This window comes from Lipotes vexillifer, unplaced genomic scaffold, assembly GCF_000442215.2.
Source record: "Lipotes vexillifer unplaced genomic scaffold, Lipotes_vexillifer_v1.1 scaffold443, whole genome shotgun sequence".
Lineage (NCBI taxonomy): Eukaryota > Metazoa > Chordata > Mammalia > Artiodactyla > Lipotidae > Lipotes > Lipotes vexillifer.
In genome coordinates, this window is record NW_006779163.1 from 2819872 (window position 1) to 2847091 (window position 27220).

Consider the following 27220-nt stretch of genomic DNA (forward strand, 5'->3'; position numbering starts at 1 on the left):
GGCAAAGCCGAGGCCGGTGGAAAGAGCGGAGAAGGCCAGCCAAGGAGACACCAGAAAGAACACTGAACATAAGAATAGCTCCTCTGGACTGAGCCCCGTTGAGGTCCTGGGCCTTGTCCCAGGCTTGTTTTATGCGTTCTCTCACCGCATCCTGACCACAATCCCAGGTCACAAATATTACTACTGAGCTCATCTTAGAGATGAGGACACAGGCAGAGGTTAGACAGCTTGCCCCAAGTCACACACACCTGGTAGATCTGAACACAAGGAGTGAAACGCCAGACAGCCTTTGTGTGTGTATATGTTGTGCGTCTGTGTATGTATATGCCTGTGTATGTGTGCACGTATACCTATGTGTGTGTGTATGCGTACGCATATGTATATGTACACCAAACATTACATTCCCTTTTCCTCCTCAAGAAAGGGCTTCCTTCCATACTGATCTTAGGAGTCTCAGGGCCACAGCCAAGAAGTGACACCAGAAAGTCGGGAATTGAGTTTACTTGAAAACGCACGGTTTGAACTTGGTGAAACCAATATTCAATCACTTTTGACACAAAATCATAGTTCCCTATGGTCCCCCCAGTCTAACCCAAGAGCCCCACTTTGTGTGGAGTCTTAAAGGGTGGGCAGGGCCCAAGGGGAGAACACCAGGACCAGGATCCCCGGGGGGGCCCACTGGTCACTGCAGTTCAGGCCCAGCTTATCTTTAGCACTTTCTCCAGACACCCCGAGGGGAAAAGAAAGCTGCTCTGAGGTCAAACTTCTGAAACACTACACCACCTCTGAGAGCTGGCCTCTGTGTGCAGATGCCACAGCGCACAGGACGGGAAACACCAAGCAGAGGCCTGGAACCCTGGCCTCTCAGCCAGCAGCCTGCGTGCACAGAGACAGCTCTGAACTTGGGCTGCTTCTCGAACCCGAACCCGACCCCGAAGCATCCCCGCGGGCGCCTTGTCCAAGGGCGGAGCAGCAGGGAGCAGAGGCTTGAGGCCACTGTATTTATCTAACTCTTCTCAACATCTTTGTTGTTGTCGTTTTAAATTCTCTTCAAACTGAAACTGTCAAGAGTTGTGCCTGATCAATCTGAAGGCTAGAGAGGAAGCGGTTTGTCCTTCCTCCCGCTCGTGACTCTCCTGCAAAAGATAACACACAGCTCTGGGTGAAATGGCAGGCGACGCCAGGGCTCCCACCCGGGCCTGAGCCTCCGGACGAGGTCAAGGTGCAGGTTTCTCGGGTTCCCTGGCCCCCACGGTCTGCGGGGCTTCAGGAGACAGGGGGAGCCAAAGGAAGCCCTCACCTCCGCCCCCCAAACGTGATTCAGGCCGGAGCCGCCAGGTGGCGGCTCTTATACCGCCACAGCAGCCTGGGAATCGCGTGTTATGATCCCATTTTCCAGGCAAGACTACTAAGGGGTCAGGATGTAAATAACATGTTCAATTTTATCTCAATAACTTGCTCAGTGTCCCATACAGCCAGGGACTGGCAGAGCCCGACTCTAAAGCTCCAAGTCACCTGCCCTGGGAAGCCGTCTCTGGCCCCTTCCTCCCGGGTTCAGGAGTCAGGTCCCCTCCTCTGTAGTCTGGGTAACGGCACTAGTCATCACAGGAACAATAAGATCTCTCTTCTTCTCGGGCACCAGCTCCGTGCTGGGCACGGCACTAACACTAGACATGCACTATTCTCACCAAATCCTCTCAGAAACCCAGAGGATTGGTACCACTATCTACCTCATGGTACCAAGGAGAAACGAAAAGCTCAGAAAGGTTAAGCCACTCGCCCAGGTCACACAGCTGGCAAGTGGCGGAGCCCAGGGTGGAACTCCCAACTTGCTGCTCTGATCAGGAGCCCAGGGGTTCCTTTTGCCGTGGAAGACTGATCCCAGCCTTTCAAATACCAGACAGTTCTCTCCATTATCTTGAGCTCGATGCTTCTGGCCCAGAATGACCTCAAGGGCTGGCCCCTTTGAGTCTTTCCACCAACACCAAAGGTTCAGGGAGACAGGCCATTTCCTCGCTGGCAAAGAGCTGAGCCCCACCCACGTCACCAGCTCAGCGTTTCCCAGGTTCTCATGCCTAAGGACGACCAAGTCAGAGCAAAGAATGAGGTCCCTTCAAGTCCCAGCAGGAAGGAACAAGATGTTCAGGGCATTCCAGGGACTGGGCTTCCATCTTCAAGTCCACAGTGCTGAGCCCAGCACCCAGGACAGCTCACCAGGGCCCACCCCACCCAGCACACTCCTGGCACAAGGAGTGGCTCCCTCTCCAGGCAATGCTGGCCCTGGCACACCTCTGGGCTCTACCAACGTCTCTCTTGGCCTGGAATGCTGTTCCCTGCCTTCTCCACCTGGCCGAAGTCAACCCCTTCTCTGATCAGCAGCCTTCTCCTTGGGGGACCCTGGTGCTTCCCCGAGCTCCCCATCACGTGGGGCGTTAGATCCAGCTGTCCCCAGCCCTCTCTCCTCGGGCTCTCTGTATTCCCAACCTTTGGCACCAAGCCTGGTACCCAGTAGGTGCTCCATAGCGCACGTTTCAGGCATGGACGCCTGAATGTCGAATGAGGAGCCCCTAGCACGCACGGAGGACGCAGCGTGCACAGCCCTGGGGGAGTGTTCTCCCTCCGTTCCCACCCTACCTTGTGTAGAAGGCTCCGTCCTGTAAGGAAAGGAGGTGCACGGCTGGGGTTCGAGGCCAACCCTTCTGAGCCCGGCACAGACACATCACCTGACAGCGTGAGAGGCGGGTGGGTGGGGAGGGAATGAGCCCACTGTAGTTTATTTCAGAGGCGGGAGCAGAGCCGATCCTGCGGGAAGGCGGAACTGCAGCCCCCCATCCGTTCCCGCACCCGCCTCCCCACCCTCCCAGCCCAACCAGCCCCCATAAGGCCCTCTCCTGTCATCTCAGACTCCAGCGAGCCACCAAGTGGCCCCAACTGTGCATCTCATGGTCTTGTGCAGCAGGGCCCAGGGCCGTGGGAGCCCTCGGATTCGAAGAGGGGCAGAACGGGGAGGCCCAGAAAAGTAAAGCACTCAATTCCTCTTCCTGCCAGACCTGAACCTGGGGTATAAATGGCACTTCTGAGGGGAGACCTTGCAAATCCTCCCGCCTTCACATGGCAGGCATTTGTGGGGGGAGGGGGGCCCTTCCTACACGTCCCCCACCTGCCTGGCGAGACCCGGGGTGGCCGTGTGCCTCCTGTGCAGGTGGGACCTGAGGCCAGACACTCAGAGACACTGAAGGGCTCAAGCGGGACTGATGGTGAGGGGCAAACCAGGTCCAGGTCCAACACACACAGTGGCTGGGCCCACACGGGCCGGGTGACACCCTGCAACCTCGCCAAGCCCTTTGCCTGATGACCTGGAAACTTGCTCAATTTAAAAACCTCTCTGTGCCCAAGGAGATGCCCGTCCCTGCCCCGTGAGGATGGGCGTGCTTCACAGGGCAGTCTGGGGGTTTCTGTCTGCGTATTTTCCTGTGTGTTCTGGGCATCGCAACCATCTAGCCAGAGGGCCCTGGCCCCATCTGAGGCACAGGAAAAAGGAAAGAGCTGGGCCCTGCCACAGAACTCCTGGCACCAGCTGCAGATCTCGCCTTTGGCGTTCCCCAGCTTGGTGAGGGAACAGGGCCCCTTTCATGGCTGGGCCCTTTGTTCCTCTTCCCAGGGAGAAGGGCGTGCTGGACAAATTCGGTTCAACCAAAGCATCCAGGGAAGTGATGCTGTGTCGAGTCTCCTACACTCACCGCCCTCCTGGCCCCTCTGCGTTAACCAGTGGATTGGATGGGCCGGTTTTGCCGTTTTAAAACCACGTTGCCCGAAGCCTCATTATTCCGGGATCGCAGGAGCAGCAGCAAGCGTTGCTGGGAACTCACGACGGGCACCGTGCACAGTGCTCCCTGGGCAGTGTCGCCATTAGGCCGCATCATACCTCGAGGAAGCAGACACACCACGATCTTTCGTATACAGACAAGAAAACTGAGCCTTGCAAAGTGTCAGGTCCTCACCAAGGTCACTGCTAGCAAGAGGAGGAGCTGGGATTCAAACCTGGTAAAGTGCACACATCCCTGGCCTCCAAGCAACCAGGCAACAGCCAGATTGGATGAATTTTTATTTTTTTAAGAGAAAGAGAGAAATGAAGAGGGGACAAAAAAGAAAAAGATGTGGATTTCGTCACATTTATAGCTGTCTGAAATTATGACAGCTCCAAGCATGTCCCCTACTCTGGAACGTAAGGTCCTTGAAGGGGCCCTGTTTTGGTCACCCCACAGCCCAGCCCGTAGCCAGGCACATGACACACAGGAAACCCCCAGCAAACATCTGTGCAGTGAGGGAACACGCACAGGGGGAGTAAACAGGGCCCTGTGAACCCAGCTTCGCAGGGAGAGCCTCCACAAAAGGGGGACAGCAAGGAAGCGGCACAGGGACGACGCAGCGTGCAGCATGCCTGTGCAGGGTCCCACCTGAGAGGGCCCAACTCCACTCGATTACGTCGATGAGTCTCAAGTCTGCAGCCTGGTTAATTTCACTTATTCATTCAGCCCCTTCTCTACTGAGCAGGAAGCACCACCAGGCGCTGTGCTGGGCAGCCCTCCCGGGACTCAGACGGTCCAGCGGGCGGGGGGGCGGGGGGCAGATAATAGGAAAGGGAACAGGCAAAGCAGGACACAGCAGTCACAGGCAGGGGGGCGTGCCATGGAGGCAGTGCACATTCAGCTAGGTCGCAAAGAGCGAGCGGCGCCTCCTCCCGCCTCCCAGTGCCTTACACAAAGGTTTGCCCATTTCTGAATGAAGACCTATCCACACTCCCAAACACTATGCAGACACAGAGTAATCCTGTGTGGACGGAACAAACAGCACACGCAAACGACCGACCTACAGAAAACATTAATTATCATTCCTGGGTGTTCCCATTCTGGTTAAATCTTATTTTTTTCTTTTGTTTGATTGTACTGACTAATTATTCTACAATGAACCCGAGTTCCCTTTGAAATGGGAGAGAAGGAGATGAATGTCTTTAAATAATAAATGTCCACACCTAGGTATGTAGGCAAAAGAACTGAAATCAAGAATCCTAACAGATATGTGCCCCCATGTTCACAGCATCATCATCACAGAGTCAAAAGTTCATGGAAACAGGGACTTCCCTGATGGTCCAGTGGTTAAGACTTCACCTTCCAGTGCAGGGGGTGCAGGTTCGATCCCTGGTCAGGGAATTAAGATCCCACATGCGTCTGCGGCCAAAAGACCAAAACATAAAACAGAAGCAATACTGTAACAAATTCAATAAAGACTTTAAAAATGGCCCACATCAAAAAAATCTTAAAAAAAAAAAAAAAGTTCATGGAAACAACCCAAGTGCCCATCACCAGATGAACGGATAAACAAAATATGGTCTACCCATACAATAGAGTACTATTCAGCTGTGAAAAGGAATGAAATTTTGATATATGCTATAACATGGGTAGACTCTGAAAACATTATGCTAAGTGACACCAACCAGACACAAGAGTGTAAGTATCATATAATACCACTTACAAGATGTACCTAGAACAGGCAAATCCACAGAGACCGAAAGCAGAATAGCAGTTGTCAGGGGCTGGGGGGAGTGGAGAAGGGAGAGTTATTGTTTAATAGGTACAGAATTTATGTTGGGGATGATGAAAAGTTTCGGGTATAGGTAGTGGTGATGGTAACACAACGCTGTTAATGTATTTAATGCCACTGGATTGCACACCTACAAATGGTTAGAATGATAAATGTTATGTATATTTCAACACACACACACACACACACACACACACACACAGAGAGAGAGAGAGAGAGAACTCAAATGCCTAAATAAGACTGTGGCACCACGGTGTAGATAAAGAGAGAAAACCAGACGCTATGATGGGGAAGGAATGGTGACCCGGGCAGTCTCTCTCCCTGGGCCTCAGTTTACCCAACTGTAAAATGAAAGCACAGGCCTAGATGATCTCAAAAGGCCCCGCCAGACCAGACGTGGACTCAGCGACCAGAGAGATCTCTTCCCTCATGTAGTGACTCAGAGCTGATTCAGGGAAGATGCTGGCAGGTATGTGCCTCCGGCTCGTGACACCAACCGCCAAGATGCACCTCTTCCAGGTAAACGGGCAGTACACACCTACTAGGAACAGTTCAGGCTCAGCCTGGCCTCTCATTATCCGAATGGCCACGCCCAAGCCACCAGCCTCCAGAGCCCCAGTTTTCTCACCTGTGAGACAGGGAGACTGATGAGAAAGCTACCTCCCCTGCACCCCCTTCCTTTATATGCCGGCCAGGGCGGCCGTGGAAGGTCACACAGGTGAGGCAGATGAAGCCCTAACTTCATCCCAGAGCCGGCTGCCTGGAGAAGGCCACCTTGGCCGGTGACTAGGATGGCAGGGACAATCCCAGCCACACCTGAGCTCAGCAGCAAGGAGGCTGCCGAGCTGGAGAAACAGAACTCTCCAGGCTTTCCCTTGTCCAACCAATGCCTACTCATTTTTCCTCAAGTGGAATCTTACCAGGGTGGGGACATGAAGAACACCGAGGAAGTCCCTTGAGGCCATAGGAGCAGCGTGGGACTCAGGAAAAAATGCATGGATTCAGGTCAGCCTGACGTGGGTGTGACTTGCAGCTGTGCAACCAACAGCTGTGTGACCCCAAAGGCCAGGGGCTGTCCCCAGCCCTGTGACACGGGGACACTGCCCACCCGGGGGGTTGCTGCAAGGGTGAGATGAGATGCATAAGCACCTGGCACACAGTAGGTGCTCAAGAAATGGGAGATTCCATTACTCCGCCCAGCTGGACAGTCATCTCAGATCTCCCTACAAAATCTGCAGGGATGCAGGAGGCCTCCAGGCTCACAGCACACTTTTAAAGACAAATTTGAGAGCCATAAAAACACACCACCTCACGCCGCCCAGACTGCCAAATGTAGTGGGGGTAATGAAGCAAAACAAAGGTAAAGTCCAACTCTTTTCTCCGGCTTAAGAACACCCACACGCAAAAGTCAGTGGCAAAGCAATCACCCCAGCAAAACCCCAGGTCTAAACGTGAAATGGTTCCCTGGAACCCCTTCTCTCTCAAGTCACCGAAATCACGCTTCAGTCCAGGGCGTGGCTAAAGACGGTGCCCCGGGCAGGGGCCAGGGGGCGTCGGAAGAGTCAAAGGCAACGAAGGGACTCATTACTGGGGTCCTTCTGTAAGTTACCAACTAAGGAAGACCCTGGCTTTCTCTTAACTATGCTGGTCAGCCTGCTTGAAGTCTTGTGTGTCCAGGAGGAGAAAGCACATTAGAATTGTACTCATCCTGCACCTCACAGAAGAACTCAGTTCACTTCAGCGGGATCTGCCAGGCAACCTCCATCATACAGGCTCAGTAAAAACACCAACCTTTCACAGAGCAAAGGATCCATGCTACTGAGTCCCAATTCCAAGCAACTGAATACAAAATCCACCATGGCCTATTTGGACATTCTCTGGACTGCCATGCTTACTAGAGTCTTTAATCCTTGACTACCAGGGGTTGGTGGTCATTCTGTCCCCCGCTTCACAGGTCAGAGAGGTGAGGTGGCCCAAGGTCACTGTGCACCGGGCAGGCTGAGCGCTGGGCCACCACCTGCAGTGCCAGCGGAGTCGCCCGGTGCTCGACCACAGCGCGTCTGCAGTGATGCTCTCTGCCTTATCAGAGTGAAGAACTGTTCTAAACCTTAAAATAAACATTTTAGGGGCAAGAAGTACCAACCTTGAAACTCCAGACTACGGTAAAAAGAAAAAATCTTTTACCATAACCAAGAAGACTAAACACAGCTTAACAAGCGTAGAAAATGCTACGTGGACAAACCCACTTGCCCAGCCAAAGGAGCAGAACTCTGAATAAAAACCTTGACCTTTCATAATGAACCATTTTGCTTTTGTCCTTTACATGTTTATTTCCGGGCAAAGTTCCATTCCATGCTAACTAGAGTGTCCCAGGCCACCTGGACTGATTATAACCTGAGGGGCCCATGAGTCAATCCCTAAATATGCCTACACTATAGATGCTAAACTTTATAAGCCTGTCATCTTAGCATTTTGCCTGCAGAAGGGTCCACAGCTTTCATCAAATTTCCATAAGGAGTGTGTCCCTCTAAAGGGTCTAAGACCCAGGCTCCTGTCATATCCATTCGGTCTCCCTGTCCCAATCGGCCCAGATACAAGGATGGAAACGAGATGAGGAATGAAAGAAAAAATACATCACTTCCCAAAGCAAGTCATGTGATGCATAAACAGGCCAAATTTAAGCCACTGTGTTGTTAAAAAATAACAATAACAACACAATTTCATAGGGCTCCAAGAAGCAAAGAGGAAGAAATGCAGCATTACTTGAATCTTTAAGGCACAGCCACTGAGGGGAGGGCCTTGTCTACAGGGCTCACCACCACACGCCAGGACCAGAGCAGTCCTGGGCGCACACTAGGCCCTCCACCAGTATCTGCTGGAGGCTGAATTAACATTCCATGTCATTTATTCCTCACAACCCTGGGAGGTAGGGATTACAATTCCTAGTTTCACAGACCAGGCTCAAAGAAGCCATGTGGCTTGCCTGAAGTTACAACCAGTAAGAAGCAGAACTGGGATTTAAACCCAGATCCACACACTGCTATGCAAAACCCAGGTCCTTCCCCCACACCACACTTTGTTTAGATGGCGACTTTTAACCCAAAGTCATCTCTCAACAGCAGGCTCCACAACCCCAGTGGCTCCCTTGAGGGTCATTTAACTTCTCTGGACCTTGGGTTCCCAATGTATACAGTGGGAGACATGGTGCATGCCAACAACAGTTGATTAGCAGTGGCTGTCTCCTGGCTCAATGGGAAGGATCGATTACGCCTGGGTTGATTAGCAATGTCTACCAGGGGCTAGGCAATGAGCAATGGCTGCACGTGTGTCATACATTCGCCATCCCAGAACTGGATGACCTACAGGTTCTCTTCCAAGTCTGGCCGCCTCTGATTTTAACTATAAAAATTTTAAAGGGGGGGTATGGAAAAGGAAAGAACAGACTAACATTTTCCAACACCAGCCATAGCTAAATTCAGCAAGGCCAAAACTGGCTGCCCAGCCGGTCCTGCATGCTCCATGCACACAGCCCCGCCACATGAGAGGAAGTGGAAAACATCAGATCTGCTGCCTGCACACCCAATAAGACACCCTGTCCAAGCCAGAAGCAGCAAAACTGTGGGTTTGTCAGGCCTGGCCTGGGTTGTAAAACACCTCATCAGTAAGCATAGAAACCTCGCAGGGAGCGTCATCGGGGTTCGTACCCTGGCCCGACCTCCTACCCATCCTGAGCTCTAGGCAAATTACTTTACCTCACTAAGCCTCAGTTTTCTCATCCTGGACAATCCTCAGAGGACTGTCATAATGATTAAACACAATGGTGCATCAAAGTTCTTAACACAACAAGAAGCCCATAGTAAGTGGGCAGAGAGCCACGGCTATCATCATCACCATCATCACCATTTGTCTCTGAAGGGGGCATATTTTCAGAAAAAAAGTGTAAGTGCAAGAGATTAATTTCTTTCTCCCCATGTTTAGCATTACAGCTCATTTGGTTACTACGAACTCTGAAAGGGAAGAGGCTCTGAAAACAACTCCATCCTCCTGAAGCTCCTGGTGTATCAGCAGGGGCCCTGGGAAGAGGCAGATGGCAGACACAAAACGGTGTCATTTGAAGAAATTGTAACAAAAGGACAACATACCAAGGTGTGGGCAGAACACAGGGAAAACACAAGAGGTGGTTTTCTCCTAGGGTGACCAAATGTCCTGATTTGCTTGGGACTGAGGGGTTTCCCGGGACACAGGACATGAGTGTAAACACCTGGACCAGTCCCGGGAAAGCCAGGACTCGGTCACCTCATTCCTACCCTATGTGTTCCTACCCCGAGGCCTGAAGGGACAAGGAAAAGGAGCAGTTACTGAAGCCCGGATTTGGGGGTGGGTGTGTGGGGGGGGGGGTGACAGGACAGGGGCCGTGGCCAAGGGACGCTGCCTTCCCACAGCAACCCTGAAGGAAGGAGCCAAGGGCCTCCATCTCCCTGCAGGGTCCCCACTTATGAGCCAAGCCCACCTGGAGGCCAGAGGGCACAGAAGCCCGTGGATGAAGGCCACACAGTCAGGTCCTGGGCACAGGGAAGGGTGGTCAAGGACAGGGTGTTAATCCTGGGATGGCCGGGGGGCCAGACCCCACCTCTCAGAAGGCTCCCTAGGGGGCCTGGTGGGGACTCAGAGCTCCCAGTCTTCGTCCAGCAGGGAGAGGACCCTCCTCCTGCTTTGGGATGGGAACACTGGATGGAACAACCAGATTCAAGCTCCGCAAAGCCACCCATCAATGGGCTTAGTTCTTGGCAGGGGTCCAAGGAGGAAGCCCCTCCCCTGGCAGCAGGGTCGCCGCCAACGGTGGGAGCGAGGCTCAGACGACACGGTGAGCTCCCTCGGAAGAAGACGGCCTTCCCGGGCTCTGTCTAAACGGGGGCGCTCTGTCACCGCAGACCCACGTGGGGGGATCAAAGGTGGAGAGCCGAGGGTGGGGGGGCGGTGGTAGGGGTATGATATATACACAGGTGCGCCTCATGGAAGGGCCGTGAGTGGGCTCCCTGCTGGCAGGCTCGGACCGGACACCACCATTCAAGGCCCTGTGCGTGTGTCAGGGGCAATATCGTTGAGAAAATAAAAGCGACTTTCAATTCTGTTTTTAAATCATATTTTCCAAGATCAAAATCTTATTTCCCAAGCACTGCTGCTGAAAGCTGAGGCGAAAACCACCAATAATGTCTTAATCTTTCCAACTGCCAGTTTCTATGTTGCCCAAGTCAGGGACACGGTGACTGGGGTTGAGTCCAGGACTGTGGTCCATTCCAGGTCCCGGTGCCCAAGGTCACAAGCACACCCTGGAGGTTCTCCCAACGGCTCCGAGGTCGCCAGACAGGGCCAGGGTTTCCAGCAAAACGTGAGACCCTTTTCTGTCCCTGTGACGCCTGGGGCCCCCATACATCAAGCAACCGTATTCAGCCAGAAGCCTGTACTGACGGGGGGGGGGGTGACAGGACAGGGGCCGTGGCCAAGGGACGCTGCCTTCCCACAGCAACCCTGAAGGAAGGAGCCAAGGGCCTCCATCTCCCTGCAGGGTCCCCACTTATGAGCCAAGCCCACCTGGAGGCCAGAGGGCACAGAAGCCCGTGGATGAAGGCCACACAGTCAGGTCCTGGGCACAGGGAAGGGTGGTCAAGGACAGGGTGTTAATCCTGGGATGGCCGGGGGGCCAGACCCCACCTCTCAGAAGGCTCCCTAGGGGGCCTGGTGGGGACTCAGAGCTCCCAGTCTTCGTCCAGCAGGGAGAGGACCCTCCTCCTGCTTTGGGATGGGAACACTGGATGGAACAACCAGATTCAAGCTCCGCAAAGCCACCCATCAATGGGCTTAGTTCTTGGCAGGGGTCCAAGGAGGAAGCCCCTCCCCTGGCAGCAGGGTCGCCGCCAACGGTGGGAGCGAGGCTCAGACGACACGGTGAGCTCCCTCGGAAGAAGACGGCCTTCCCGGGCTCTGTCTAAACGGGGGCGCTCTGTCACCGCAGACCCACGTGGGGGGATCAAAGGTGGAGAGCCGAGGGTGGGGGGGCGGTGGTAGGGGTATGATATATACACAGGTGCGCCTCATGGAAGGGCCGTGAGTGGGCTCCCTGCTGGCAGGCTCGGACCGGACACCACCATTCAAGGCCCTGTGCGTGTGTCAGGGGCAATATCGTTGAGAAAATAAAAGCGACTTTCAATTCTGTTTTTAAATCATATTTTCCAAGATCAAAATCTTATTTCCCAAGCACTGCTGCTGAAAGCTGAGGCGAAAACCACCAATAATGTCTTAATCTTTCCAACTGCCAGTTTCTATGTTGCCCAAGTCAGGGACACGGTGACTGGGGTTGAGTCCAGGACTGTGGTCCATTCCAGGTCCCGGTGCCCAAGGTCACAAGCACACCCTGGAGGTTCTCCCAACGGCTCCGAGGTCGCCAGACAGGGCCAGGGTTTCCAGCAAAACGTGAGACCCTTTTCTGTCCCTGTGACGCCTGGGGCCCCCATACATCAAGCAACCGTATTCAGCCAGAAGCCTGTACTGACATCGGGTATTGCTGGATGAGACACCTGCCTTCGAGAAGTTCACAGTCAAGCAGAAGCGGGAACGCAATGGGCAGAGCAGCCCACTGGTGGTCAAAATGCAGGCGCATTGACTGAGCACTGGCTCCGAGCCTGACACCACTAAGCACTTTCCATGTGTGCAGCATCTCCTTTATGATTCGGATAACCCTGGGAGGTGGCCACGATTATCCCCAGCTTACAGATGAGAAAACTGAGAGCTGGATCACACCACTGCTTACATGGTCTAATATGAAGTGTCTGAATCCACAAACTCTGGCCAGAGCTCGAAACCACTTTGCCCCCCACCACCCACTAGGGAAGGAATGACCTGGGAAGGCAGGGTCTTTGGCGCCTCTACCTCCACCTTGGGTTTCAAAGTGGGGGCAGAGTGTTTGCAGCCCCCCAATCCGCAGCACACACCCCTTCAAGCAAGGCGGCGGTGAATGCTGAGCAGGGCCTGCCTGACACGAGACTGCCCAGCCGGGCCGAGCAGGGGCTGAGATCCACCAGCACTCGGCTGTCCCGGCCCAGAGGCGCCCTGCTGACCACTGGGGCATTAGAAGAACCCCAGACCACTGCCCTCTGCAACAGTCTCTGGCCTAAGACCCTCGCACCTTCACTGCACCTGCTGGCAGGGCCCACACATACTCCAGAAGCTTCCTCTTTGTATCTTTCCTGGTGGTATGGTTTACTTAGCTCCAAAAAGCAGAGGGACCCGAAGCACAGCCTTGGGTGGGGCTTGACTCAAGCAGAGGAAGGCCTTTATCGAAAAGCCACGTAGCCAGGTCGCCCACCGTGGCCCACCCCCTTTCCTCGCTGCACCCACCCCCCCAAAAACACCCAAACAGGATTCGAGAAGCAGGTTTCAGAGTCATTTTCCTCACACGAAAACTTCCTAATGCTAATTTCCTCTCTTTCTTCTTTTTTATTGGCATGAAGCAATTCCCCTTCCAACAGCCCAGATCTCTGAAGTCCTGAGTCATCAGGACAGCAGGGGAGCCGACAGGAGGGATCAAAGGTGTGGGAAGCTCGCTAATGCCTGCCGGGGCCAGCAGGATTTCCTTCCAGGGTCCCTGCCGGCTTGCGGCCCACGCCACACAGACAGAGGGAGGGATCTGGGTTGCACGCAGTTCTCGGTTCCCACCTCTGTGCCAGGTTCCAAAGAGGCAAGGTGACTGCAGATAGGAGCACAGGCTCCCAGCTCTCCCACGGGCCAGCCTGCAGCCGGGGCTGCTCATCAAACGGGACCTCTCAGGGTAGGTGGGACATCAGCCAAGTCACCACAGGGGTTCTCAGCCGGTGATGTGCCCCGCAGGGGACCTGTGGCAACATCTGCAGGCATTTGGGGCTGTTACACTGTGGGGAGCGGAGTACTGGCATCTAGTGGGCCGAGGCCAGGGAGACTCAACATCCACAAAGCCCAGGACGGTCCCCACCACCAAGTAAGATCTGGGGCCCAAGATCAATAGGGCCAAAGGGGACACACTTTGAGATCATGTATGAAAATGGCTTAACCCTTATGAATAAGACCTCGCCCTACTAGCTGTGCACATGATCATGTGTGTCACACGTACTCGTCCAGGAAGAAAGCAGAGATGGCTCTACCCCAAAGTGTTCATCTGGGTGCTTTCTGGGTGGTGGGATTATGGGAGAATCTTTTCCTTCTTTATTTTTTCAGATCATCATCATCCCTGGGTGATTATTTTTGTTTTATTTTACAAGTACGGAGGCGAATAGCTGGTAGAGAAGACAGAGGGGCAAAGGGGCAATCGCCACCCAGCTGGAGCTCGCAGGGAGCAAGCCCTCACTCCAACTGAGGGTGAGGGGAGGCTCCGGGGGCCAGCAGCACTCCCCACGGCAGAGGGGAGAGGGGCCGAGCCAGAGCCCCGAGGGGTGGGGGGAGCCCAGTCACGCTCTGAGACGGGCTCCAGACCCCATGCTCGCCTGCACCAAGCCATCACAGCCGGCTCTCAGGGACAGGCCATCTCAGGCGAGGAAACAGGCTCCGAGAGGTTGAGTTCACGACCCCAACACCAAGCAGGGGCAGGTGAGAAGCAAACCTCCACCACGGCTCTCCCAGAGATGCATCTGCAGGAAGACGGCCGAACCACCCAGGGTGAGACACTCGACTCTGTCCGCACCCTCCTGCCTTCTGCACGGCCCCCCTGCTCAGCAGGGAGCCAGCCCTGGCCACCCTGGGTCTTCCTGAGCCTCTGCTCCTGAGCCGGGCTCACAGCCACATGCAGTTATTCTCTGGAGCCAGATGGCCTGGGTACAAATCCCAGCTCCACCACTACTAGCTGGGTGAGTAGTGACCTCATCTCTCTGGGCCCCAGTTTGATCATCTGTAATACAGGAACCATGAGAGCAATACCTCACAGGTGCATCGGGAGGTTTAAACAAGCTTATCTACGTACCACCCAGCAGTTTCACTCCTGGGTACGTATCCGGGAAAAAAGAAAACACTAATTCGAAGAGATACACGCACCCCAATGCTCACAGCAGCATTATTTACAATAGCCAAGATATGGAAGCAACCCAAGTGTCCATCAACAGACGAATGGATAAAGAAGATGTGGTATACATATACAATGGAATACTACTCAGCCATAAAAACGAATGGGGCTTCCCTGGAGGCACAGCAGTTGAGAATCCGCCTGCCAATGCAGGGAACACGGGTTCGTGCCCCAGGCCGGGAGGATCCCACATGCCGTGGAGCGGCTGGGCCTGTGAGCCATGGCCACTGAGCCTGCGCGTCCGGAGCCTGTGCTCCGCAACGGGAGAGGCCACAACAGTGAGAGGCCTGCGTACCGCAAAAAAAAATAAAATTAAATTTAAAAAGAATGAAATTCTGGCATTTGCAGGAATGTGAATGGACATAAATCAGAGAAATATAAATACTAGATGTCACTTTCGTGTGGAATCTGAAAAATAACACGAATGTATATAGCAAAACAGAAACAGACTCACAGACACAGAAAACAAACAAGTGGTTACCAGTGGGGCGGGGAGGGGCAAGACAGGAGTATGGGATTAAGAGATACAAACTACAGATAAGCAACAAGGACATATTGTACAGCACAGGGAATTATAGGCATTATTTTGTCATAACTTTTAAGGGAGTGTAAACTGTAAAAATACTGGATCACTGTGCTGTGTACCTGACACTAATATAATATTGTTAAGTCAATTACACTGCAATAAAAGAAAAGTGCTCATCCACGTGTAGGCTCAGAACAGAAGACTCTGTGCGAGCACTAGCTGTAGTTCTCACTGCTTTGCTGGTGACTGTTCCTCGCTGCCCAGGTCCCCGTGCTCGAAGCCACCAAGGAGGCGCCATGCTCTGTGCAGGAGGCCTCTGGCTCTGGAGCCAGGTCGTCTGGGTTGCAGTGATGTAACCTGAAACTCACAGGGCCTTAGTTTCCCCAAGTGTAAACAGGAGCCTCGGGGGCTGGGTTAAATGCACAGATAGATACACCCAAGAGGCTCGGCGGGGGCTGGAGGAAATGATCGCTACTGCCCCGCAGTCACCTCCACCCCGTCCTGGTCTGTGTGACCCCGCAGGCTGACCCTGCTTGGACCCCCAAGCCCAGTAGCCACCAGACTGCTGGGATGGGTCAAGCTCTTTCACCTTCCCATCGTCAAGGCAAGCGTCAGCCACAGGGTCGTGAAACGCACCCCAACGGGAGGAACAGGCAGACGTCAGTCACTGTTCCTCTTTCCAGCGGGGCAGCCCTGCTCCCACGGCCCCAGGCCCGAGAGCCCACTAAGGCACCAGCAGGGCGCCGCAGCTGCCCTGCCTCGGCCCGATGGTGCCACCTTCCCAAGCCCCACGGCTGGGCGGGGCCTTCCCACCTGGCCTCCAGGAAGGAAGCTTCCAGAAGGGGAGCCCTAGGAGCCAAAGCTCAGAGCGGAGGGCTCAGGCCCGGGATCCGGAAAGCACCAGAGGCCTCTGGTGGCAGCGGCCTCAGGGCCCGGCAGCGGGCCAGGAACCGCGGGCCTGTGTCCACCCCGAGGCCAGCTCTGCAGGGCAACTCGAGGGCCCACTGCACACACTGCCCTTCACTGGAGGTGAAAGAGACACGCAGGGTTCCAGGGACGCAGGGGGTGGAGGTCTGGACGTGGCTCTTCCCTCACCCCTTCCAACAGGAGGGGCCACCCAACTGAACCTGTGCGGCAGCTCATTCGTTCCTTCCTTCACTCATTCATCCACTCATCTGGCCAAAGAGCGTCTGCTGAGAGACACAGCCTCAGGCTCCCCATCCGTAAAATGCAGGGAGCGACAGCAACTTGTTGGGCTGTTATGGAGGCCACCGATGTGACCTCCCAGCCCAGCTCCTAGCAAACAAACTCTCGTGAGTGGCCATGAGACCACCGCTGCAGTGGTCACTACTGTGACTAACGCCTGGCCTGGTGGCTCACATCCCTGCACTCCTGAAGCTTCCATTCAGGGGCATCCCGGGCTCCCAGCTGGCGGCCTGCTCCCCGTCCTTCTGCGTCATGATCAGGGCCCTCCCGGCTCGCACGTGAATCCCATACTGACCTCGAGGGCCCCTCTGGGAAGTGACCCTGCCTCCATCTTTCTCCCTACCTGCTCTCACGGTGCCAACCACTGCTGCGGCCCCTCTGCCCATTCCCAGCCCTGGCCCCCAGCCCCTCCTCTGCCAGTGCCCAACCCTACCTCTGTCCATCCAGATGTGTCTCTCCTACGAAGTCCTTCCTGAAACCACCTGGCCCCTCCAAACAGCAGGACAAGGCACAAATCTCTCTGAGCATGTGTGCTGCTATAGTGTATCCTAATCTGAAGTGTCCCCCAATTTAATTGTGAGCCTTGGGGGACAAAGGGTCATCTGACTTTGTAAGCATAGTACCAGGGAACACTCACCTTGTCAGCCCAGTGCCTGGAGATACTCACTCCACAAGTGCAGAACCTGGGACACTCCCTTTGCACACACAGCATCTGGTACTCAATTCACAAACTTGGTACCTGGCGCTTACCCTTTACAAATACTTGGCATTCACTTTCCAACACCAGTTCCCTGAACTCACTTGACAAATTCACAAAGGGATGTCTGCCAAACATCGGCAAACACTAAACTGATAAGCCCACTGATTCCCCACTAAGACGTTTCTGCGAGAGGCTGAAATCATTTTACATATATCCAACAGATGCACATATATTCACGGACACACACACTCAGGCGTGGCGGCAGACCTGCCTTTGCCTCTCAACTCCACTTCTGCCCAGTTCTCCTTGTCTGAGTCTCCGTTGCAGCATCTATAAAATGGGAAGAGTAATAGCTGCCCCGTAGGACTGTCTGGAAAATTAAAAGAGCACAGTGCCTGGCACTCAGCAGGGAGACAATATGTGTCGCTGTAATCACGAGTGCATTGCCCCATCCCTTGCAACAGGTTCACTAAGATGTTTTATTCCCCACCAGAGAGCAGACTGCAAACTTTCCTGACCTGCCACCAAGCTCAAACCCAGGAGCCAGAGGAGACCACGCCGTCTGAATTTCCTTTCCGGGGAAGCCGCTCTGCTGCTGGTACCCTGGAGACCTCCAGACCACTGCAGGGTCCCAACGATCCTGGGGTGGGTGTTGCCATCATTCCATGGTCTCCTGTCTCCTGGACACAGCTAACCCGGCTCCCTAGCCTCCCCTGCACTCGGGGGTAGCCATGTGACTGAGCTGTGGCCAATGGAGCGGCCAGACCCACAGACTGAACCTCCGCCTGGCGCTCACGCCTTCTCCCCAGCCCCGACTCCACGAGGTCCTGAAGGGACAGAAACCCCCCCTGGACCGGGACACGAGGCAAATGTAAACCGTGCTGCGTGAAGCCCCCAGGTTTGGGGGCTGGCTGTTGCAGCAGTGAGCCCACCCTGACTGTGGCCCAGCCCCACCACCGGCTGGGCCTCCCACAAGCATGTGCGGCGATGCAGATTCACCTGGGCAGGACGGTGAGCCAAACGAGGCAGTCTGGGCTTTCCCAGGCTGTGTGCGCCTATTTGCAGCTTCTCTGGGCCTCGAGGAGCTTGGGACTGGCCCAGGACACCAGGAAACGTTCCAGTGCTATCTCCTCTCTCCTGAGGACCCCAGGCCCAGGGAAGCCTCCGCTGCCCCGCCCCACGCAGTCCTGCCCACCCACCGGGGGACTGGAGAATCCAGCTCTTCTGCTTCCCTCCAAAGTGAGTTTACTCAGCCTCATCTGTTTATACACTCTCCCGATCTGATACCAGCTAGAAAGCAGGAGAACCCATGACAAAGGAAGGCAGTGAAGGTGCTAGGGGTGTGGGGAGTCCTGGGTGTGAATCCCAGCCCAGCTGCTGAGTCATGTGGAAGGGTCTTTGGGCAACACGCTGGCGCTCAGCGCTTCCCCCACCCTCAGCCCTTCCCCATGGGAAAAAAGCCTGAGGCGAATTCAGTGATTAGGGTGTTCTAGGTCCTAGAACCGTTGTAACACAGTATGGACAAAGGGAGCTGGTTTTGGTAATTTAAGAGTCTTTTAAAGCACTGCTATTCTTCGCTATGGGAGGGAGCGCGTTAAATAAAACACACACACCCCAGAAGTGCTAGAAACTAAGGAAGCTCCATGGGGGCAGGGAGCTGTCTATGCGCCCAGCACCTAGCATATTCTGGGTGCCCATTAATATTTTTTAATAGATGATAACAGCTCCTGGAAGGCAGGGGTGATGACAACTGTAGAGCATTTACTAATATCCGGGCACTTCCCTGGGTGATCTCTAAGTCTGGTCCAGCCTCAGGGCCTTTGCACTTGCCATCCTCTCTGCCAAGAATGCTCCCCCACTAGATACCATCTCCTTCCCTGAACACCACGTGCAGAGTAGCAAGGCTCCTGGTCCCCAAGCCCCACACACCCCACCCACCACTGCTTTGTTTTCTCTGGGGCCAGACAGATTTTATAATTACTTACTCAGTGGTTTATTGTCTGTCACCTACCCCAGTCCAGAAGGGCAAGGGACTGGTTTTCCTCAAAGTGCCTACAAACAGTGATATTTATCTGTTGAATGAACTGCCATGCCTTACTCCACCTAATTCTGACATCATGCTAAAAGGAAGTCCCCAGAATGTGAGTTTCACAGATAAGGAGGGAGGTTAGGTGACCTGCCCAAGGTCACCCACCAGCTAGGACGCCGCAAGGGCAGGGTTCAGGCTTGCCTGTCTGAGCCCCTCTGCTGCGACTGGCTGTTATCCTCCATCCGCTTTCCTGACACCCCAGACACCAGTACGCGGCAGGTGTAAAGAAATGGCTACTGGACAGTTTCACCACAACAGTCAACTTCAGCGCCAAAACTATGTTCTCTGTGGTCCCCTTCGCCTCAGCAGACATGAACACCTCCCCCATCACACACACACACACACACACACACACACACACACACGCCTCATCACCCTTTGTAGGGCTCCGCTGGTATCAGCTGAGCTTCCTTTCAACCTCACACAGCCTCCCTCGGTGGCCCGTTGAAGGCACTGGGTGCCTGGTCACCAGAGCCAGGAGCAGGGAAGAGACACTGTCACTTCCTCCTTTTCTCTACCATGGGGCCAGGCGGCCTGGCTTCCATCCTGGGGAAGCAGGAAGCCTGGGGACAAAAAACGATGCTCTCAGGTGGAGCAGGAAACAGCTCTCCTGGCCATGCAGACCCTTGTCCTTGGGGCAGAGGTCTGCGGGACTGGCCAGAGCCCCCCACCACTTCCTGATGGGGCTGGGGGGCCAAACCCTCAGGAGGCTCCCTAGCCAGTGACAGTGAGCCGGACCCAAGCATGACTCCAGACCGCAGTGACCCCGGGCAGCACTGCCCTTCCCCACTCTGAGAGAGGGTCAGCTCACCCTTGCAAAGCACTGTGGGACTAAATATTTTAACACTCACCAAAGAAGTAGGCAAAAAACATTCGAATTATCAAAACACAAACAACTCCACTCAATCAAAGTGGAAAGTGTCTTGTTGGAAACTGCAAAAGCCTGGGGCTAACCTGAATGTCCAGTGATAGGGGATGGTCTACCTATATTATTATGGTGCCCCTCTATGATGGAACACCATGCAGCAAGGAAGAGCAGCTGTGCAGGCACAGATCTAGAATGACTGCCAAAACACACCGTCCAATGAACAATAACGGCACAGAACTGTGTGTAAGTGCCCAGAATGCTCAGCAAGGACGCAGGGCTGGCCTGCGAGGAGGGGAACTAGGGGCCACGGGCCCGTGGAATAAGAGAGAAGCTTCATTTTCCCTTACATGCCTTGTTGTACCACCTGAATTTATTTGATGTGCACGTTGCTATTTCAATTTTCAAAAAAAAAAAGAGTTCTGTATTTTTTTAAAGAAACTAGACTGTGTCCCCTGAGAAATTTTTCTTAAACTGCTTTCAACAATTTCATTGCTCTCACACATACCGGATCCACTAAATACCCCTAACTTTCCCAAATGCACCGCTCATCTCAGGAGACTTTCCTCTAGAGACTGCCCATTTTTAAGTAGCAATAATCCCTTGCATCTGGGCAGAATTTCTTGAAGCACTCTCAGGGTAATTAGGAAAACACAAAGTGGAATACAGGCCCCTTGCCATACCCCTACTGTGTGCTGGCCATCCTGCTAGGTGCTAATCTGAGTGATCCCCAATCCTTTCAGCAACCCTGTAAATGAGGTAGGATTATCCCACCCCCTAGGAGGAAAAGCAAGCCCCGGCAAGGGAAAGCAAAGCAACGTTCCAAAAGTCACACAGCCAGGAAGTTGTGACCTCAGAATCCAGACCCCGGTGCAAGTGGCAGCAAACCCTGTTGTGTTGCCCCACAGTGGAGACGCCGTGAACCATTTGGCTGCCTTGCTTAATCTCACTTAATCCTTTAATCAAAGGCATAACTTGACCATCTCAGATGTTCATTCCACCAAAACACCAAGGGGATACCATCCATGTGGGCCAAGCTGAGGCCGGCAGTGAGGCACCCTCAGAGAGCTTCGGTTTTTTAGGATGACACGGCCACCAGGCTCCCCCTAAGCCTCACCGGACGTGGTGCCCCAGAAATGCCCTCTCCCACTGCCAGGTGAGTCAGCGGGCTCCCCGGTTGGCACAGAGGAGCGGGCAACGCTATACACAGCCACCTGTGGGCCACGGAGCCCCAGCCAGCTCGGCAGCAAAGCCCAGCCATGAGGAGCGAGTGAGGCACCTTCAACCTGGACTGGTACAACTTTGCCAGCGGCTAGAAAAGGCATCTCGGATTGCGCCAGGAGAATGGCAGCATCAAAACTACTCCCTCCTTAAAATGCACTTATTTATTGCAGCCTGGGGAAGGCAGACCACGTGTGCTCTTTACAGAGAATTCAGATTTTTTCCTCCGCTTCTGTCTCAGCCCCTCCCCTCCACCACCTCCAATCAGACAAGTAACCTGGGAAACAAATTTGATAGACTCCAAAATCTTATGACAAATGGCACTGAAAGAAAAAACAAATTCTTTGTGTTTATTTATGCCACAAAAAAACATCACATAAATCAAAAGCGGGGAGGACGGGCACAAGGAGGAGGTGTGAGTGACAAAGTGGAGAAATGAACACACGTGTACGTGTGCACACAGGCGAGTTCCCACGGGACTTCTGACTACTCGGGAGGACACAGATTTTAATTCCCAAGGGGAAAGCACCATCGGGATGAATGCAGCACTCTGACACCCAGTAGGTGCTTCGTAAGCATAAGTCCAAGTTCAGAAGGTTGCCGCCCCCAAGGAAAACACCAGACTGAAGAAACCGACGAGAACTGAGGTGACTCCTCTTTTCCTTCCCACAGCAGAAAGCCCAGAGACGTTTCAATTGAAGCAGCAGAGTGGTGAAAATTTAAAAAACAAGTCAAGGCTACTGTTCCTGTGCTCTGACCCCTGTTTGATCCGATTGGACCCTCCCCATTCTGAGATGCCACCTGCTACCTGTTAGAAAAAATAAGGTAAAATAAAAGGTAAGCAGCTGATTCGTACTTCTTTGGTGCAGAGGAGACAAAGCACACGGACAAAGCCCTCTTCCAGAGGACAAACATGCCTAGCAGGTGATCAAATTCAGCCCAGACACGAGATCGGCAAAATGGATTCTGGACCCACGGACCCGAACCTTCTTGGCTACAGCCGACACCATGGTTGGCAACCACAAAAAGCCCAGGGAGGCCCGGGGACTGGGAAGTCTGGACATGAAAGGGGAATGAGGAACAGTGGCGTCCAGGCCACAGCCTGGGCAGATGCGCCCTTCCGCCGGCAAGGTGCGGCCGTGTGTACCCCAGGGAGGGGCGGACACCTCCCAGTCCCCCCTCCCGGCAGCCGGGTCACTGGCGCCTTTGTGCTTCCTCCTTTGTTTATGAGTCTTCTGGATCCAAAGTCTCCAGCACAGAGTGCCTCAGGCCCGGCGCTGTCACCGGCCATGTCAGGCACTGTTGACTCTGCAAGGATTTAATCAGTAACCGGCCCAGCAGATAGGCGCAGGGGCAAGCTCCAACCTGACCCCAGAGAAGGCAAAGTTTACAAGCCAGGCCAGGGAGTGAGGCCGCTGGCCCCCCGGGGCCCCAGGCTGAGCCCATCTCCCCGGCAGGGAATGGAGAGAGGTCCGTCCACCTGGGGGGTGTACCCTGCTGGAGCGCCGGCCAGGTGGGACTGAGAGCCCCCGGACGCCTCCACCCAGGCCTGATGCAGCTGTGGTCCTGGAAGCCTGGTCTGTAGCTCTGACTACCATCCAACTGACTGGATCAGTGCAGACAGGCGCTGAAGACGGTTTGGGCAAAGGGTGTATTTGGCTTGTTTATGGGTTTGAATCCAGATCAATCACTCTAAGTCTTGTGCCTGAAGCCCACACAATTAACCAGATAATTACCAGATGGCTCTGAGGTGAGCTGTGTAGAGGGCTTAACAAAAGGATGACGTACACTTTATGGAAGGTTATGACCAATACAAAACACCTGATACACCCAGCAGCTCGAGGCTGGGCCACATGGGGCTTTCTGTTGTAGTGAACTGCACTCAAATTCACCTTTGTTTCGTCTGGGCTCACATTTCTCAATTGAGTGCTTGGGCCGCACTATAAAATGCAGACAGATTACATAATGCCCGGGCCTCAGGGAAACCCCCCTCAGGGGCCTGCTTTGCTTCCCGCGGGGGTGGGGGGTGGGGGGCCTGGATACACCAACAACCAGGTGTCTCGGGACGGGACAAGGTCCCCAGTGGTGGTGTCATGCACGCCCCTGCCCTGGAGGCCACGGCCTCAGCAGCCCCCTTCCACACTCACAGGCCCCGGCAGGGAGGGCCGTGCACCCCACCGGAGCCCACCAAGGCCACATGTAAGGGTAAGGACACTCCCTGCCCTGCCTGCGGGGCTCGCCGACGACAGGCGGAGAAAGGGGACAGCCCATTGGACACTCGCGTGTAGTTCCTCCCTCCTCGCTTCCCAACGCCACAGCAAGGCTCTGCTGAGACAAATCTTGTGCCACGGATGGCCCTCGGCCCCCAGTCCAGAAAATCACGGCTCCTCTCCAGAGAGGCCCAAGAAGACGAAGGTGCCACCCACCACGGCTGGGGAAGGTGGTGGCGGGGCCGCTGGCTGCTTGAGAAGCCAGCGCAGGGCTTCAGGCTCCCTTCCTCCCCACTCTCTCTCTCAAACAGACACCTCTCGAGCAATCAGAGGTAAACTGGGGGAGGAGGAGGGGCACCTTGAGCCTCCAAAGCTGGCTTCCCCCAGCCGTGGGCAGCACAGCACAGCTCCTGCCTTCTCCCGGGGGAGCACGGGAGCTCGGCCTGTCCTTCCCACGGAGGGTCACTGTGCCTCCCAGCCATCTTCTCCCCCCCAACTCCCCTTCACTTTAAGGGGTGACAGAAAGAAAAATAAAGCTGCCCCAGCCCCGGCCAGGGGAGAATTCTGAAGCCAGATTTGGAGGCTGCTGATCCCAGGCAGGGAACTACTGAGGACACCAGTTCCTCCCTGAATCTGAAACACTGCGCGCTGGCGAATTTTCTGAGGCTCTCCCTCCATCAAATGAAAAGCCAAATGCCGAGGCCTGTGGCTCGGGACAGGTTTGTGAATGTGCACGAGCCTGAGACTGGGACTGGACCGCTTCTCGGCAACCAGGGATCCTCCCCGAGAAAGCAGCCTTTGCAGATTGCACCAATGTGCCCACAGGAAAGAAAAAATAGGTGTTCTGAGTACGTCGGACGCAAAATTCAGAATAAAAGTCCTCGTGTGCTTCAGTGCCCTGGGCGGGGGGGCGGGGGGGGGGAGCTGTTTCAAGGAGTATGGTTTCTTCTGCTAACTTTTCCCCCTCCCCATTCCCTGGAGCATGTGTCACGGCCTGTGACACACTGCCAAGGGAACATGGATGCCGGGGAAATGTCTGCACATGCTACACGTTTGTGACATGCTATGTAAGCGACACCCTGTTTCCCGGCTTGGTTTTCTTGGCACAGGTGTGGGCAGGCGTTAGATTCAGCGCCCCCGCCCCGACCACCGTGCTTAGTAAACCGGATCACGGTTGCCCCAGAGGGCAGCGTGCATTCTGGAGAAGATGTGCCACCTCTCCATAGAGGACGGGACCCCCTCACAGCAAGGCTCGGGCCCAAGCAGAGCTGGTGCTTTAAACTGTCCTCCTTTCAAAACACAAAGCATCCTGTTCCGGCTCCTGCCCGCCACCCTCCCCCGCTGCGACCCCACCGCAGCCCCCTCTCTCCACCTTGCAGATTTGATTTCAGAAACAGATCGATGACTTCTCTCCCTCTCATGAGGGCGACCCAGTCCCAGCCATGTATTTTAAAACAGTAACAATAACATAATAAAACCTCCAGCAACAAAACACACGTATACAATACTGCATAGACTATACAAGACCAGAACCCCACAGGCCAGCTTCCGCACTAGAACTTGACCGCCCCCCGTGGGGAGGAGATAGCCCAGGACCCCTGCCCCCTCTCCTTCCCCCTCCCCCTCCACTTCCACCCTCCCAGCGTGTCAGTGAAATTTTTTCAGAAAGGGAAGCACCCAGTTTTGCCTGCCAGCCCGGGCAGGAAAAAGACGGGTAGAGAGCAAAGAAAGGAACTGGCTTCTGGAAATTCTTTGGGTTTTGGGGTTTTGAGGTTGTTGGGGTTTTTTTGTTTGTTTGTTTGTTTTTTTCTGGTTGTTTTGTTTTCCCATCCGCCGCAGATCCAGATGTGCTTTCCGAAAGGGAACCCCACCACCATCAGGGCCCAGCCTCGGGGGTCTATCCCAAGGTCCCATCCGTAATTAACACAAGCGCTGGGCCCGGAGGTACCCAAATGCTCAGTCCGGGGTGGGCCAGATCCTCTCCATAATTCTAAGGGTCTCCCCGAGCCCGCCGGCAGGGCAGAGTTTCGGATTCCGCAATCCAGTCCGGAGCCCAGGCCAGGGCATGTGTCACGGCCTGTGACACACTGCCAAGGGAACATGGATGCCGGGGAAATGTCTGCACATGCTACACGTTTGTGACATGCTATGTAAGCGACACCCTGTTTCCCGGCTTGGTTTTCTTGGCACAGGTGTGGGCAGGCGTTAGATTCAGCGCCCCCGCCCCGACCACCGTGCTTAGTAAACCGGATCACGGTTGCCCCAGAGGGCAGCGTGCATTCTGGAGAAGATGTGCCACCTCTCCATAGAGGACGGGACCCCCTCACAGCAAGGCTCGGGCCCAAGCAGAGCTGGTGCTTTAAACTGTCCTCCTTTCAAAACACAAAGCATCCTGTTCCGGCTCCTGCCCGCCACCCTCCCCCGCTGCGACCCCACCGCAGCCCCCTCTCTCCACCTTGCAGATTTGATTTCAGAAACAGATCGATGACTTCTCTCCCTCTCATGAGGGCGACCCAGTCCCAGCCATGTATTTTAAAACAGTAACAATAACATAATAAAACCTCCAGCAACAAAACACACGTATACAATACTGCATAGACTATACAAGACCAGAACCCCACAGGCCAGCTTCCGCACTAGAACTTGACCGCCCCCCGTGGGGAGGAGATAGCCCAGGACCCCTGCCCCCTCTCCTTCCCCCTCCCCCTCCACTTCCACCCTCCCAGCGTGTCAGTGAAATTTTTTCAGAAAGGGAAGCACCCAGTTTTGCCTGCCAGCCCGGGCAGGAAAAAGACGGGTAGAGAGCAAAGAAAGGAACTGGCTTCTGGAAATTCTTTGGGTTTTGGGGTTTTGAGGTTGTTGGGGTTTTTTTGTTTGTTTGTTTGTTTTTTTCTGGTTGTTTTGTTTTCCCATCCGCCGCAGATCCAGATGTGCTTTCCGAAAGGGAACCCCACCACCATCAGGGCCCAGCCTCGGGGGTCTATCCCAAGGTCCCATCCGTAATTAACACAAGCGCTGGGCCCGGAGGTACCCAAATGCTCAGTCCGGGGTGGGCCAGATCCTCTCCATAATTCTAAGGGTCTCCCCGAGCCCGCCGGCAGGGCAGAGTTTCGGATTCCGCAATCCAGTCCGGAGCCCAGGCCAGGACGGGGGCGCCCGGTTCTTCCCGCCCCCCGGTGCCCTGCAGGCCCCGGGCTCCAGGTGCAGCGGCAGGCAGGGGGCAGCCGGTGGGAGGGGGCGCCTCCCGGGCCCCGAGGGGAGGCGCCGGGGGTGCAGGCGCGCCGCCGCGCAGAGCAACTCACCGTGGCGGACGCCAGGCTGTTGTCGGCCAGCGTTAGGTGGTGCGGCTCCCAGCGCCTCAGGAATTTCGAGGTGAGGATCTTGCTAAGAAAGGTCCGCGGGTGCCGGATGACACAGACCTGGATGTCGCCCTCCTGCAGCAGTTTGTACCTCATCCCGTTGCACAGCAGAAGGGCCCGGCGGCAGGGCACGGCGCCCATCTTCGTGCCCTCGGGGGCCGGCACGTCACCCCCCAGCAGCGGCTTGGTCTCCTCGATCTGCCGGGAATCGCCGCCGCCCGAGGTGCTGGTCAGATCCATGGCCGGCCGGCCGGGCCGGGGAGGGGGCCGGGGGCGGGGAGAGGGGCTGTCCCGGCTGCCCGGGCGGCGGGGCCCCCGGTCGGCGTCCCGCACCCCCCCCCCCCCCCCCGAGGGGGGG

At 55.0% G+C, this 27220-nt stretch overlaps 1 protein-coding gene across 1 annotated transcript in view; it reads right to left on the minus strand.

Annotated features, from left to right (window-relative positions):
- CMIP (c-Maf inducing protein) overlaps positions 1 to 27102 on the minus strand; it is a 249451-nt gene extending 222349 nt beyond the window's left edge. The window contains exon 1 of the mRNA XM_007452537.1: positions 26806 to 27102. Coding sequence (XP_007452599.1) covers positions 26806 to 27102 — 297 coding nt within the window. The remainder of the gene's footprint in view (positions 1 to 26805) is intronic.
- Between the last annotated feature and the right edge of the window lie 118 nt (positions 27103 to 27220).